This window comes from Apium graveolens, chromosome 7, assembly GCF_009905375.1.
Source record: "Apium graveolens cultivar Ventura chromosome 7, ASM990537v1, whole genome shotgun sequence".
Lineage (NCBI taxonomy): Eukaryota > Viridiplantae > Streptophyta > Magnoliopsida > Apiales > Apiaceae > Apium > Apium graveolens.
In genome coordinates, this window is record NC_133653.1 from 52,320,537 (window position 1) to 52,337,366 (window position 16,830).

Below are 16,830 nucleotides of genomic sequence, written 5' to 3' on the forward strand. Positions count from 1 at the left end.
GGGGAACCAGAAGAAGGATCCGAGCAATGAGGAGAGTCTAGAGAATCTCCAGAATACAAAGACGAGCTAGGAGAATCTTGACTACCAGATTTATCTGAAGGAGACTGACTCTTTTGAAAAAGAGGTTGTCTCATTTGGGAATGAGAGGATAGATCAGCAGCATCTTCTTCAATTTGAAAAATATTACGAGTATATTCATGAAAGAAATATTGATATATTCTTCCACTTTGTTCTTGAGAGAATTATAGACACAGTGATCCTTCTGTCGATCTTGGATCGAATTTGCCTTTAGTATTCTGAGTATCTAAAATAAAACATTTTGAACCAAATACTCGAAAATAGCTAATGTTATGAGCATTTTTCTTAAGCAACTGAGGAGGTGTGTATCTCTAACTTACAAAAATTGAAGAAGACTCTATGGAATTATGTAAAGGTATTGTAATAATTATTCTGATATTTAAATAAATAAATAAAAATTCAGATACACTAATATTTTTTATTAATTCTTTTGATTTTTTCTTGAATTTTACTTTTAAGCAACAATACATTATTCTCGAACAGATGGAAAAGTATTGTATCAAGTGAATTCGTGTTTTCTGGAGGGATGCAAGTGTCGTACTAAAAAGATTCATAATCTGGTTTATAAAACTGATCAAGAGAGGCTGGAACACAGCACATATGATATTCCACTAGAGGAATTCAAAGTGTTGCTTATGTACTAGTCATATGAAGATGTTGAAGTAAAATTTGAAAATTGATGCCATTAAGTTGTCCATCCTATGGTATGAATTTTTATGCAGAATAATGAAGTTATCATTTTCTTGTTATTATAGAAAAAGGCTGAGAATAATACAGAAAGTCATAAATCGTATACGGACACAACCACTGTTAGTCCTGTATCTTTTGCCCAAGTTCAGAATAAATTGGTACATACTACTTTTGTTTATTATTAATTATTGTTCTATGAAGGTTACTCATTTAGTTAGTTTTAGTTGTCCTTTTGAGTGCATTAGTGAATAAGAGTTCGTTTATAATATGTGCTAAAATAATTTAGAAAATTATTTTAGTCTAGTTCGAAATATATGTATAAATTATTCTAAAGTAGCCATGTTCATACTTAGTCATATAATTGTAAAATTAGGTCTTTTAATTTGAGAACATTGTGATTTATTTTAAACACAACAATTTTTGTTTTAATGAACATGAATTCATGCAAAATTGACTTAATTCGGGTTTTGGATCCTTCTATCCTTTCAATACTAAGACACATGATGAAATTGCCTTTATCAAGTTACTTTTTTTTAACGAATCACACAGTTACTTTCAATTATAGTACTCATAGTTATACTTATGTTATAAAGTGTGTTGATATTGTCAACATGTATCGGCCTATACCATCAGATGCAGCCGTTTTTGTTAAAACTCGCAAGCAAAAAGTCGGACACAAGTATAAGTCTAATACCGCGGTGATGAACTACAGACTTGAAAGCATATAATATTTTAGTCAATCATATAAAAACCTATTACTTAATGTAGTATCGAATGTTATAAATTATTCTTGGTTTATTTTTCAGGGAAAGATTGAAAAAGCACTGACTGGGGAGGATGACAAAAGTATGGCCCTTCTTGGCTTGTTGGGAGATAAGTGAAGTCCATAGATATTTAAACCCATGCTCCCACAGACACATACATCGAGGAGTTGACAACTCAAATCAAGCAAAATCTTGAAGTTGAATTAGAACCCATGATAAAGAAGGATGTCACTGTAGAGGTCAAAAAGAATGTATAGAAAGAAATAGATTCAAAGTTGGCTTAGGTTTATAAAATGTTAAGCGAGGATAATCCAACATTGCAAATTAATTTATGAGATCTTTTTGCGACCATTTCTAGTAACGATGATAATGGTACACCGTTGACCAGTGATTCGAAATTGGCTTAGGCAGATATTGCAGTTAAATAGATAGTACATTGTGTGGTCTTTTAGTACTGTATATCTATTAGATATTTTCTAGAACCCTTATTTACTTTTGTTATGAAGAATGGTACATGTGTCTTCTTTAGATGCTTTGGTATTGGTGCATGCACAAATAGTAATATCACATTTGCAAATATGATCTAAACAATGTAGTTCATCAGTACTGGTGATATTGTATTGTGTTTTTGTTGACTTTTATTACGAAAATAGTTCTATATAGAACTGGGCATTGATATATGCAAAAGTACATTTCAAAATTAACCATTGTGTAAGTGTTACAGTAGGTATTAAAAATTGTTGCAAATACTATATATTGTTTTTTTATCTTTAATAAAGTGTTGGAATTTCTGTTAGTGTTACAAAATAAAACGGAAACAGGGGGATCAAGGTGGGAGTCCCATCGCATATCAGTTGGACCCACAGGTTATTGGGACCAACCTGTTAGTGGGACCGACCTGTTAGTGGACCCTAAATGACAGTGGGTCCCACATATAGGTGGGCCCCACCCGTCAGTGGGACCCACCTCGCCACGTGTCTTAGCCACGTGTCAAGCTATGTGGAAGTCCATGTGACAATCCACCTGTCATGTGGGCCAATTTTTTTTGCAAAATTACAGTTTTCGGCAACATAATTTCTGGTGTTACCCTAACTGAGGAAATATTTCCTTTGAACCCTAAGGCAACATAAAAAATACTAACATGAGAAAAGTGTTGCAGATACAATTTTTTTTAATCTTTTGCAACATTTTTTGGGCCTCTCGCAACTTATTTGGGTTGGTATAGAATAAGAGTAATCACGTCGTTTATATATTAAAGTCGACAATTAATATGTACCAAATTGCTTGTTTTTTTAGATTGACATATGGTGGATTTTTGGGTCTAGTAAGCTTTCAGTTATGGGCTTGGATATTATATATGGTATCAGTGCCGACTCACGAAAGTTTGATGTGTCAAGTTTCTAGAGACGGGGAGATGAGAACTGGTGGTATTATCCCATAATGGATATAGATTCGGAGGTTGGAATACGAATTCAGCCGGTATTATCTCATAATGACTAGAGAGGCAACAATTCAGACCTATCAGCTATTTTTTCTGGCCTGACAAGGATGTCAAGAGTTTAAGTAGGGGAGTTTGTAACACCCACTAGTACAAAACTGCCATATACGTCAACTGTCAATGGCACTTGATTTTTGACAATATTTGAAAAAAAATTTCAATTCAACGATTATAAGAGAGGATCATTTAAGGAATATAAAATATTAAGAAAGGTTTAGGGAAGCCCAAGTAATAAGATATTAGATATGATCATTTAAACGATTAACGAGAACGAGAGTAAGCGAATCGTAAAACAGATAAGCGGCCATTAGCCAAACAATTAAGCACTAATCAAGGAATTTGAACATGACTATACCAACATAATAGACTCTCCCGTATTTTTTGGAAATAGGCTCAACACATAATGCTCGTCTACAGGTGTCATTCGGTATTCTATCTACCATTGTATGACCACACATCCAACATAACATACATATTCCTCCCGTTTATAACCGACGCTGTTGCGCTTTCCTTTATGGCCAAAATTCAGAACAATATAATAATGCTGGATGAACAACGACACTTTAATATTTACCCTTCAAATTCAAAGGTACATTTATATCACACAATACCTCTGTTACGACCCTCCATTTAAGTTATCATGTCTGAATACTATGTGTAACATTTAAATGTGAGTCAATATAAGGAAACTGTAGAAAAGATGAGCACATAAATGTTTTATATTCATACAAGTATGTTCGCTGCTAATGAAGAGGTTAGGAGGAATTTAAGTAGCATTTCTTATTTCTCATTTTCAAGCTTCTCATTTATCTTTGTCATCCGGTGATCAGCCGCGAAGTAATCCCGAACCGCGATGGGTTCTCAAATATAATGGGATCCCTAGGCTACAAAAGATTTAGCAATAATAGCAGGCCTCAATGTTCTGCGTATTCTTGTGGAGCCAACAGGTGCTGCAGTTGCTTATGGTCTTGACAAGAAGCTTACAAGTAGATCGGCAGAGGAGAGAATCATCATTCTTTTTTATCTTGGTGATGGTACTTTTGACGTGTCTCTCATCAAAATTAGAAAGAACAATTTTGAAGAATGAGTTGTCTCAGATAAAAGCGAATTCATTGACTGTTGTGCATTTTCCCTATTTGTTGTAGACCCAATTTTTGTTTCATTGAGATCTACTCTCAACTTGTGCCAACTTTTCATCACTTTCAAGTTGCAAGGAATGCAATAAAACTTGTCACAAAATGAGTAGGGATCATTTGCATCAACTTCATTGTATTTGCAGGCTCCTTACATTCAAGGTTTTGAGCGTTCAAGGGAGAGGAACTTATAAACTGGAGACAATGGAAGGGGAAGAAGTTCTCGGATTTGGCATGCTGAAAACCTGAAAATTTACTACCTGTAGTTTAGACATATTGTAGGGGAAACAAGGTCGAAAAGCACCTTGAAGGCTAAGGATGCTGAAAAAGTACAAGAAACTGAAAGGGCCATTTGGAACTGTTTCAAGCAAAGTGACTTTCTACCTTTAAATTGGTGCATCTCAGATAAAGATTATTTTCAATAACTAGTTAGAGTCTGGGTTGTATCTCTAAGGGAAGTTTGAATTTACTATAAAGATGGGTCTTTCACATTCCTTGGATGTACGATAATGGACTCTCTCTCTCCCACAGAAATCAAGAGAGTGATAAGCTTGTTAAATGATAAGGATACTGCTACAAGAGCATGGAGATCAATTTTGGTTGAGTAGTTATTTGAAAGGGAAGAAAGAAGAAAAAGAAATGAGGCTGAATATGAAGAAAGGATAAGGAAGTATGATGAAAAGATTGAGATGTTCATTAAAAGATGAGAACAACTCAAGCCTATGGGAATGAGTAGAATCTTTAAGGATGGAAAGTTTTTAAACATTAAAGATGGAAAATTCTCAAGATTTAGGATTGATTTACTAGACAGTGGTTATCCAAAGGAATACAGAATCAAACTTACAGAAGCTCAAAGTGGGACACCTATTATAGAAGAACTTGAAATTCTTGATTACTTAAAAAATCTCATTAGAAAAGAAGCTGAAGCAAAAATAGTCTTTACCTGATGCTTGTAACTATTTAAACTATGTAAATCTCCTAATGTATAAAAGTTGTAATTGTGTCAATTTTTATGTAATAATTTTATCTATCTTCATCTAAAGGCTTAGTAAAACTATTTGCACGCTGTTTCTCAGTTGATATATAAATAAGCTCAATATTACCCTTAGAAATATTATCCCGTAGAAAATAGTGACGAACATCAATATGCTTAGTACCAGAATGCATGACATGATTTTTTGAGATATTAATTGCAGAAGTATTATCATGATAAATACCAAAATCCTACAAAGTTTGTTGCAGCCACAAAATCTGAGCACAATAACTACTAGCTGCTATAGATTCATCTTGTACAATAGAGAGGGCTATAGATGTTTACTTTACTGTGCCATGCAACTAAATAATCACCTAAAATTTCACAAGCACCACTCATACTTTTTTTATCAACCTCTGACCTTACATAGTCAGCATCTGAAAAACCAAATAAATTAAAGGATGATATGCTTGGATAGAATAATCCAAATCACCCGTACCTTTTAAATATTTAAATATATGCTTAACGACATTCAAATGAGATTCTTTAGATTGGGACTGAAAATGAGCATATAAGCATACAATATACATAATGTCCGAATGGGGTGCAATTGAATATAAAAGTGATCCAATAATATCTCAAAATTTAGTGACATCTTTAGATGTACCGTGTTCATGCTTAGTGAGCTTGACAGAAGTACTCATAGGTGTAGCCTTAGGAGTAAAATGTTCAAGAGTAAATCTTTTGAATAGATCATTGATATATTTACCTTGGTGAATAAAAGTTCCTGCAGCAGATTGATTAATTTGTTACCGTAGGAAATACTAAGTTCACCTATTAAACTCATGTCAAACTCTTTAAGCATGAAATTAGAAAACTACTTATATAAAGATTCGTTAGTTGATCCAAACACAATATCATCTACATAAACTTGATCAAATAAAAAAGGATCATTTTTATGAAAAGTAAAGAAAGTTGGATCTAGTATACATGAATGAAACCGTTGTTTACTAGAAATTGACCGAGATGCTCATACCAACACCGAGGGGACAGTCTTAATCCTTAAACTGATTTTTAAGCCTGTATCTATAGTTAGGATATTTTTTCATGAACAAAACCTAGAGGCTGCTTGACGTGTACTTCATCCTTGAGATGACCATTGAGAAATGCGCTTTTGATATCTATTTGATAAAGGTTTAATTTCATGTGAGCTGTAAATGCCATGAGAATACAAATAACTTCTAAATGAGCTATTGAAGCATAAAATTCGTCGTAATTGAAAATCCAACGGGTACCAATGATCTTGTCATCCTTAAGAGGTGGGACGAGTTCCCAAACATCACAACGCTTGATTTGATTCAGTTCATCCTGCATAACAACTGACCAGTGTTCATCTTCAATAGCTTCTTACGCATCTTTAGGTTCAAACTAAGCAACAAAAGCATAGAAAGCGCAGAAATTTTGAAGTCTATTTCGAGTTGAGATTCTTTGATCCAAATCTGTAAGAACATTATCCAGATGATGATTTTTACTATTCTGGAAAATTTCGGAAGATGAATATTACTCATTTCTTCTTTATTAGTATTGTCTTCCTGGAAATGAATAGGAGTTGTCTCATTTGAATGAGACTGTGTCATTTCTTCTTGTGAAGATTTATCCAATGGAGAAGCAGTGAAATCACTTGAATATTTGTCAGGAGTCCTTGGGGAACTAGAAGAATGATCTGAGCCATGAGGAGAGTCTATTGAATCTCTAGAATACAAAGACGAGCTAGGAGAATCTTGACTACCAGATTTATCTGAAGGAGACTGACTCTTTTGAAAAAGAGGTTGTCTCATTTGGGAATGGGAGGATAGATCAGCAGCATCTTCTTCAATTCGAGAAATATTACGAGTATATTCATGAAAGAAATATTGATATATTCTTCCACTTTGTTCTTGAGAGAATTATAGACACGGTGATCCTTGTTTGTAGTAGAATATTCCAGGAAAATTCCTTCTATCGATCTTGGATCGAATTTGCCTTTAGTATTCTGAGTATCTTAAATAAAACATTTTGAACCAAATACTCGAAAATAATTAATGTTATGAGTATTTTTCTTAAGCCACTGATAAGGAGTTTTATGCATAATAGGAGGAATAAGTTCTCAATTTAAAATATAACAAGAAGTGTGTACCGCTTGTGCCCAAAATTTATGTGGTAGCTTACTCTCAAGAAGTAAAGTTCTAGCAGTTTCCTATAGATTCTTGATCTTGCATTCAACTACTCTATTCTGTTGAGGAGTACGTGGAGCTAAAAATTCCTTAGGATTTGCAATATGTAATGTAGTGTTTCTCGAATTCTCTTCTATTATCACTACGAATTGCAATATAACAAACATCCTTATCAAAATTAACCTTATGACCAGCATAAGTAAGTTGACTTACATTAATTAGATTATTTTTTAAACCATCAACCGAATAAACATTATTAATTACAAATTTATCATTCCCAAAGGTACCTTTACCAATGATCCAAGAATTATTAAAATCACCAATTATAACTTGACTCCTTCTTTAGCTTCGAGTGGGAGAAACTTGGACTTTTCACCAGTCATGTGACGAGAGTATCCACTATCAAATATCCATTTTCTACGAGGAATGTGGACTTTCAAGCACACCTCATCATTATCACAATAGTTTTCTTCAAGTCCGTCAAAACACAGTTGAACGAGTTCATCGTCTTAGTCGATATCCATATCAGAATCATCATCACTCCATGTAAGCAATGTTTTCTTCTTAAATTTAAACTTGTAAAAGTCCTTCTTGAAATGCCCCATTTTCCCGCATTCGAAGCATACATCATTGCTTGAGTTGGTCATGCTTTCGTTGCTAGGATTAGACTTAAAGTCTTTATTTGGAAATTGAGATTTTATAGGTCATTAAGATGCATTCCGTTTAGCAAGAAATTTGTTAAATTTCTTGATCAGCAGACCAATTTCCTCATCAGAATCGTGAGGTGATTCATCTGCATCTGCATTAAGATCAAACATCTTTTCTTAGGAGCATCATCTGCTTGATTATATCTGCGTAATTGATTCTCGATTTCTTCCTATTCACTAAATAGTGAAAGAGTATTTTATAGTAGAAAAAAGAGTCAAATCATGGACTATGGTGACCTTAGGAGCAAATTTCTTTGGCATAGGCCTCAGAATTTTTATATTGATTTCGGATTAAGGAATAATCCTTTCCAATCAAGTATTTATTGTTAAAATACCACAAAAAAACTACCTTACCAATTTACTTTATTCCTAAAATATTTTTAAAAATAGTGTGCACCCAAAATCAAGTATTTGATTTTTTTTGATGATATTGGAGATTTTATAAACTTTTAATCAAGTTGCATAAAAAGATAATTATCACAAAAAAATTAAAAAAAATTAATTTTTTATAAATAAATAAAAAACGTTTTTTCAATATTCTTAAAATATGATAGTATTTTTGTAAAATATTTGTGAATTTAAATATCTTTAAAAAAAGACCAATAAGAAATTCTAAGTAGTTAGATAACATAGTAGACAAGGCATTTGTGTTGAACAACTAAAATAAATTACTAAGGGTTAGGGCAACCTACACTTTCAGCCGCCTCCTCCACCTCTCCATCTACACACACTTTTGTGTTTCTTAGACACACGAATCATAACCAATACATAGATAAGATACACAAAATGCCTTCACAAGACACTCCACCTGGCTCACATGATGCTGAGCACAATGGTGAAGATTCTTCCGAACAACAAAATGAGATTGTCTAATACCAGCATAAGACACAACATTCTGGTTTGTATATTATATATGTTTTAGGATATTTGCTTGATTCACTCAGGATTTGTTTATTTTGATCTGTGTCTTGGTTTAAAGATATACATTTTATCATTTACACACGCACATATAGTGGTGGCCAAACGGGCGGTTAGCCCTGCCCCGGCTCGCCCCGACTCGTCAAATAAATCGTATCAACTCAGCTCGTAACGGGCCGAATCTAACTCGGCACAATTCGTAAAAAATAATGGGGCGTTTATGGGTTCAGTTTTCAGGATTCGATAATCGGCACGGCACGACACTCTTAACCGACACGAAACAGACCCGACATGTGAACCCGCTCAATTCCTTCGACCCGTTCGAACCGTGAACCCGCAAACCCGCTCGATTCGGGCAACCCGTTCAAACCGTTTGAACACGCACACGCCTGCACGTTCAAAAGCTGCCAGCATGTTCTTCCTTTCAACTCAGTCTGCAACTTCTGCAAACCTTCATGCCTGCAGGCCCTGCACAATATTTTATCATGGATTCACGGGTCTTCTTTAAGCCTTCAACTACACTATAATTCAAAACTTTTGCAGTGAACAACCTTTCTTCTATGTAACGTAAACTTGAGCCTCTAATGTCTCTTTTCTTTAATCTCTCAAGTCCAACGACTAATATTTTCTCCCTATAAAATTTGCACCAGCTTCATTTTTGTTCCACAGGTCACAAAGCTCTCTCTCTCATTCTATCTCACTCTCACAATCTCATTCTATCTCACTCTCACAATCTCATTCTATCTCAATCTCACAATCTCTTATCTCTCATTCCCTCTCACTCTCACAATCTCTCTTCTCCTCGCTCACTAACTCTCTCTGTAACAAAATTTTGGCGACTTTGTATTTATTCCGGCGATCTTATAAATTTTCCGGCGAAAAAATTAAAATGGAAGAAGGAAGGGGCACAGCCTCATCACACGGTTCAACTCAAGCAACAAGTATGAGACCACCTCGACCTCTAAAACCTAGTAAGTTATTATTCATTTTTTATGTTTTAAAAAATATAATTTCGATTATTATTCATTTTTTATATTTTAAAAAATGTAATTTCGATTATTATTCGTTTTTTAGGTTTTAAAAAATATAGTTTCGTTCGACTTTTAGTATACTTAGTTTTTTATTTTTTGTTTTTAAAAATATTTGTTCTTTAAATATATTTTTCTATTGTTTGCTAATAATGCGAATAATTCAAATATATACTTATTTACGTGTTTTCAAAATAATTTATATATATGGTTATTTTTAAAATAATTCGAATGTGTGATTTTGGTGTTTCAAATTTTGTAAGCCATCCGAATTAAAAATTTTATTTTTAATTTTGCAGGTAGTGCTTCCAGTGGAAGACATCAATCACATGTTTGGAATTATTATTCAAGAGAAGCAATGGAGGAAGATCTGAATAAATTTAGAGTGTTTTGTTTACTTTGTATTCAAAATGGTTGAAATCCACAACCTTTTATTCCCTCTAAAGGCTCCGGTACGGGTACACATGATCGGCATTTACAAAAAGATCACAACACTACAAAGCAAAGTCACGAAAGTGGAATCGCACGGGGAGGTTCACCACAACAAACACAAATGGGTGGTTTTGTGACATCGTCTCCCGGTGGAGGTATGCCTTTCGTCTATAATAGGGATATAATGATTAAATCTTTTTCTAATTATGTTACACTAGATGAGTTACCTTTTTCTCACGGCGAGAGTCCGAATTTAGAGTATATGATTAAAGAATCAATAAACCCGGCATTCAAAAAAATTCCTAGGAATACACTTAAACGTCACACACAAAAACAATATTATTCTCAGCGAGCACAATTAATTGAATATTTTCGTGATTTTGATGGTATGGTTTCTTTAACTAGTGACTATTAGAGTTCAAGTCAAGGTGTAACATTTATTTATGTTACGGTTCATTGTATTGATTCCGAATATTGTTTACAGAAACGAATAATTGCTTTCGATGTTATGGATGAGTCACACACCGGTTATAACATAAAAACAAGAATAGTGGAAACAATGAACGGATTTAATTTATTTCACAAGGTGTTTACGATTTCTTTAAATAATGCTTCGGCAAATGATAAAGCTATTTATTATATTTCGCAAGATATTCCTACCGTATTAGATGGCGCTTTCTTGCATATTGGATGTTGTGTACACATACTTAACTTATCAGCACAAAAGGGGATTTCACAAATAACAAATTTTTTATTACCCATTAGAAAAATAATTAAATATTTACGTATAGCACACACATTAAAGAGACAATATAAAAAATTATGTAGAGAAAACGGGTTACTACCCAAAAAGTGGGGTATTGATTGTCCCACGAGATGGGTTCGACTTATAAATTACTATGTATGCAATTAAATATAAGGTAGTTATCACGGAGTTGTATAATTCCGATCCAAGAAACCAAGTGGAGGATAGATTGATTGATGAATCTCAGTGGGCATTGGCAATTAAGGTACGTGATTTGCTTGAGTGTTATGCACATGCTACTAAGATTTTTTCTTACGTTTACGAACCAAATGCACATCATGTTATTGTTGAGTATGTTAATATTGTTACTACTATAAAAGAATTTGAAAAAGATAAACATTTTGGTTCAATTGTTGTTGATATGAAAATTAAGTGGATAGAATATTTTACTCAATTCCTTATGTTTATGGTGTTGCATATCTTCTTGATCCCGGTGTTAGAAAAAAAGGTTTAGAAAATATCCTAGAACATTATTACATGATGTTAGGAGTTTCATATGATCATATTTTTTATGTAACTAATTGTTTAGATTTATTACATCGTCTTATAGATGTATATACTCCCAAAACTACAAATGTTGTATCACCTAAGACTAGTAATACTAGTAGGTTCAATAGTAAAGTGATGGATATCCTAACTAAAAACAAAAGTGTAGAATTTCCACTACTTCTTCTGCACCTATATCTTCTTTTAGCTTGACTAGAGAGTTTTTTTCTTATAATTATGAGTTAGACGAGCATTTTTTAATACTAACATGGTGGAAGAATCATGAGAACCAATTTTCGGTGTTAGCTAAAATTTCGAGGGACATTTTAGTAGGGTCCGCCTCTACAATTGCTTCCGAATCCGCTTTAAGTGCCGGTAGAAGAGTGTTGGATGAGAAGAGATCAAGTCTATCGCCGAATGTGGTAAAAATATGTGTTTGCAAAAAGGATTGGGATCAAACCGCGAAAAGACAACAAGGAAGGAAAAAAGACGACTCAGATGGAGAAGAAGAGGTTTGGATGACAATGGACACATCATCGGAATCAGGCATGTCAACAACTGAACAACAAGAACAAGAAGAAGAAGAATTTGAATAAATGAAATAGTAAAATGATTGAATATTTTAATATTGCATTTTTTAATTTTCTTTTGATTTGTATTTTGTTCAAAATGTAAAATGCGGTTTGTTCCGTTTTTTGAGAGAGGAGTCCTCTCAAATCAATATTAACATTTTTTTAATTAATAAAATTTATAGAGGTACCGTCCTCTTTTCTTTTATTTATTTTAACACATGTTGATATTGAAAAAGAAAAATATTTAACAGAATTATTTATTATTATTATAATAATTATTATTATTATTATTAGCCGCAAATAATAAAAGTAAATGATTCAACAGCCATTAGTTTTATTATTATGATTCAACCACGTACTAAAACCACATCACATGGTTACTTACAGGCTACAGCCTACAGGGTTACACTGACTGACATATTGACATGACAACATTGCAGAGTTATAGTGACTTAAATTCTTAAAATAACAATTGCTCAAAAATAAACACCATCAGACTCGCATAACTCGGCAACCCGCCGACTCGCTCGGCCAACACGCGAGCTCGTATAGCTCGTACAAACCGCGAGTTGTACCCGAGTTTAATTATGATGCTTTAGCCCTAACCCGGCGCGGACCGTAACATTGAACGTGCCGACCACAAATCTTCTGATACCGAACCCGCCCCGCCGGAAAATCGGCCCGGCACACATGGCACGCCCGTGTGGCCGGCTCTACGCACATAGTTTTGCTTTTTTCTATTGTGATTGTTGTTTTTTTTCAGATTCACATGGAAGTGCGGCTATTTGTGGTGACAATGATGAATATGCATTCTTCTTTATATATGTATATTTAATTTTTTATCACGGTCTTCTTGACTTTCAAGTACTTTGTTTGTTAGTTTTCAAAATTATTGCTAATGTACTCTTTGAAATTAGTTCTTGGCCTTTAATTGAAATGTGTATACATGTTTTCCAATTTTTATAATTATTTAAATTTGTAAATTTACTAAATTTTGTTCCTATTACCACAACTTGTTTGGATATGTAATTATAGGGTATGACTATCATTTTTTTGGTTTTTATATCCATTTGATGGGTTTATGTTTTTTTGGTAAAAAGGTGAATCTGGGTATTATTTTTCTGCTCTTATTATTTTCCTTAATCTACTGTTTTACACTTGATATGCCTAATGCATAAGTATTTGAAGATGCAATACATATTTTTTGTCAACTTTAGTTGAATTAGTTTCCAAGTGGGCAAGAGGCGAGGATTTTGAAGCTCACAAACTTTGTGGCATAGTAAAGATGATGTTAATTGAATCATTAAAAAGTGGCAAATAAGCAAAAGAGTTAGAAATGATCGAAATTCATATAGAAAATCTGTCCATATTGGGTGATTCCTATTTCTCACCATCCCTTTAATTTGTATCTTGTCGAGTAAAATTATAGTCTAACCCTTAATGAAGTCTTAACATCAAGCAAGATGAGACATGGCAAAGTTATTTCTTTCGAATATCAGTTATAAATGTTGAATGTTGTTGAAGACATAATAAACATTTATATTTCATGTTAAAAATTATAAATGTTCATGAATGTTTGTGTCGCATTTGGTATTCTCTATGTTGTGTTTAACTATAAAAATATATGGCCTTCTATATATGTATGGCTGTAGTTTTTTATCAACCGTGTTCTGAGGTGTTCTTTATAGTGGGATGTCAAAGTCTATGTTGAACACATGTCTCATGTCTGTCTTTAAATAAGTGTCATGCAAAGGACGTTTTATCACCTGCTTTTAACATATAAACTTTTAATATATATTGGTATTGACCTTATTTTTTGTGGCATTTTGTTACATCACTACTAGAAAATCAGCATTAGATATCGCATATTAGACATCAGTCAGAAAAGTCACTGATGTTAAAAGCATTTTTTACATCACATAAAAAATAAGTGATGTCTTTTTGGTATGTTTACATCAGCTTTTCAGTATAGCGATGTCTAAGTTGTTCTTTTAAAAACTACATTAATTCAGTTAACATATAAACCGATGTCCAATTTACTTTTAACATCGGTTGACATATAAACCGATGTCTAAGCTCAATTTTAAAAAATTAGAGTCCGCTGCTTCTCCCTTTTGCTCCCCGCGCTTAGCCAAATATTTTCCTTTCCCCCCATTAGTATATTTCCCGCTCCCGCCTATCACTCATTCACTTTAATAAGATTATAACATAAAATTTAAAATAAATTAAAATTAAAACAAAAACAAAAAATTACAAAACAAAACGGGTTTTGCATTTTCAGACAAAACACTCACCTCATCCCCCCTTTCTCTCACCTGCTAATAGCTAAACCTAGAACTCTCAAATGTATTCAATTTCCTATTAGACCTTCAATCTCCAATTAAAGCTCTCAATTTCTTTAACTCATCTCTTACTTTCTTATTGTCTTTCTTTAAAATGTTCTTTTTTCTCATTTGTTTCAATTTTTGTGACAGATTCGAAGATTAAGGAGTGAAGTGTGTTCATTGAAGTTTAAGGTGAGGAGTAGAGTTTGTTGGAGCTTAAATCTTGGAGCTAAGGGTTTGTTAAGGCGTAAAGCTCGAAGCTTGGAGTTAAGTTGGATTTTGGGCTTTAGAGTTATTTTTTGGGATTTTGGATCTTGCTTTGTTAGGTATATTCTTCTATACATATCTATTTATATTTGTTTGGGCTGCATGTATATATTTGTGTAGTTGTCTTTATGCATGTGAAATTGAAATGTGTAGTTGTTACATGTGTAGTTGTATGTGTAGTTATTTGTCTAAAACTGTTTGCAAATTGTCCTCTAAAACTATAGTTATTTACATGTAATAACAAGTGCTTGTATATATTTGTGTTTGTGTAGTTTGTAAATATATAGAGGTATAATATGTTTCATATTGTTTGTTTTAGGTCTAAATTAGAGATTACAAAAGCCAATGAACTCCATCGAAGGAGGTGTTTGGGGCTTGTCGTTATAACTAGCATGGTTTATGTGTGAATACTAGATGAAATCTTAAGACTGAGCTATTGTTTCTACATTTTTTTTCCTAATTAGAGTGAATATAGGAATTTTATATTGATTATACTAGGTAGTAAATGTACTATAATATATAGTAAATTAGAGTAAATATAAATGCATTCAGTAGTACTTGCTTACTTGTAATTAGAGTACTAATATGTATAAAATATAAATGAATTATGACTTATAAATATGGGAATGTATGATGATTACCTAGAATATACACTCACATTAACAACATTAACATATAGTACTAGTATGTATAAAGTATAGATGAATTATGAGTTCTAAATATGGGCAGGTGTATGTAATAAGTGCTTTTAATATAGTACTGATAATTGTATATAATCTTCGTTACAATGTAAGTTAATACTTTATTTGACAATCAGGTAGTTTGAGAATAAATGGACAAATCTTGGATTTTCAAAGATAGGGACACACTTGACTATGAAATCGGGGTTGAAGAGTTTTTGATATTTGCCGAGGAAAATGCTAGTTATCCTAAAAAAATCCCCTGCCCCTGTAAAAGATGTGCAAACTTCAAAAAAATTGTAGTTAAGATTATCAGGGGACATTTATATAAAAAAGGTTTTAGTATGGGGTACCTTGATTGGATTTGGCATATACAAGGTTCTGCAAGTAGGTCATCAGTTAATAGCAATGCTCGGACCCCTGCATCTACGCCTGCCCCTGCACCTACATCTGCCCACGCACCGATACCTTCCCCTGGCCTAGCATCAGAAACAATCAATGTTTGTGATGCTGCATATAATTTGAGTGAGTACAATAATGAGTCGTATCAGTTTAGGAGATTTGTGGCTGATGCTGAACAGCCTTTGTATGAGGGTAGTGAATGTACCAAGTTGGAGTCGATGCTAAAATTGTACAATTGGAAAGCTAGGTTAGGAATTAGTGATAGTGCCTTTAACGATTTGTTGTCTACCGTTGGCTCTCTCCTTCCTAAGGACAATGTGATGCCACCTAATACATATAAAGCCAAGAAAACCTTATCCGACTTGGGACTAGAATATATAAAATATCACTCATGTCCAAACAATTGCATACTGTATCGGGGGGTAAATGTTGATGTTTCCGAGTGTCCTAAGTGTCGTTTATCTCACTGGAAGTTAGGAAAGGATGGTAAAGTAAGGATTAATGTTCCTTCTAAAGTAATGTGGTATTTTCCAATTATATCGAGATTCAAATGGATGTCTAAATCTCCTTCTACATCCGAACTAATGACCCGTCACTCAAAGCAGTGAATAGAAGACGGAAAGATGCGGCATCTAGCCGACTCTCCTTCTTGGAGAAATATCGACTATACGTGGTCTGCCTTCGGTAGTGATGCAAGAAATATTCATTTGGCATTGTCTGCAGATGGTAGAAACCCGCATACTAACGGTCTAATCAATAGATACTCTTGTTGGCCAATAGTATTAGTGACTTATAATCTTCCTCCATGTTTATGCATGAAGAGGAAATTTATGATGCTAACAATTTTAGTTTCCGGTCCA

The 16,830-nt window shown here is 33.5% G+C and overlaps 1 protein-coding gene across 1 annotated transcript; it reads left to right on the top strand.

Annotated features, from left to right (window-relative positions):
* Window positions 1–15,720: 15,720 nt before the first annotated feature.
* LOC141673639 (uncharacterized) lies at window positions 15,721–16,578 on the top strand. The gene has a single exon (XM_074480387.1). It carries the CDS (start codon window positions 15,721–15,723, stop codon window positions 16,576–16,578), a length of 858 nt encoding a protein of 285 aa, XP_074336488.1.
* Window positions 16,579–16,830: the final 252 nt, after the last annotated feature.

Bases quoted from the DNA above. Each gene is read 5' to 3' on its own strand.
- LOC141673639 (XM_074480387.1), top strand. From the start codon at position 15,721: ATGGACAAATCTTGGATTTTCAAAGATAGGGACACACTTGACTATGAA.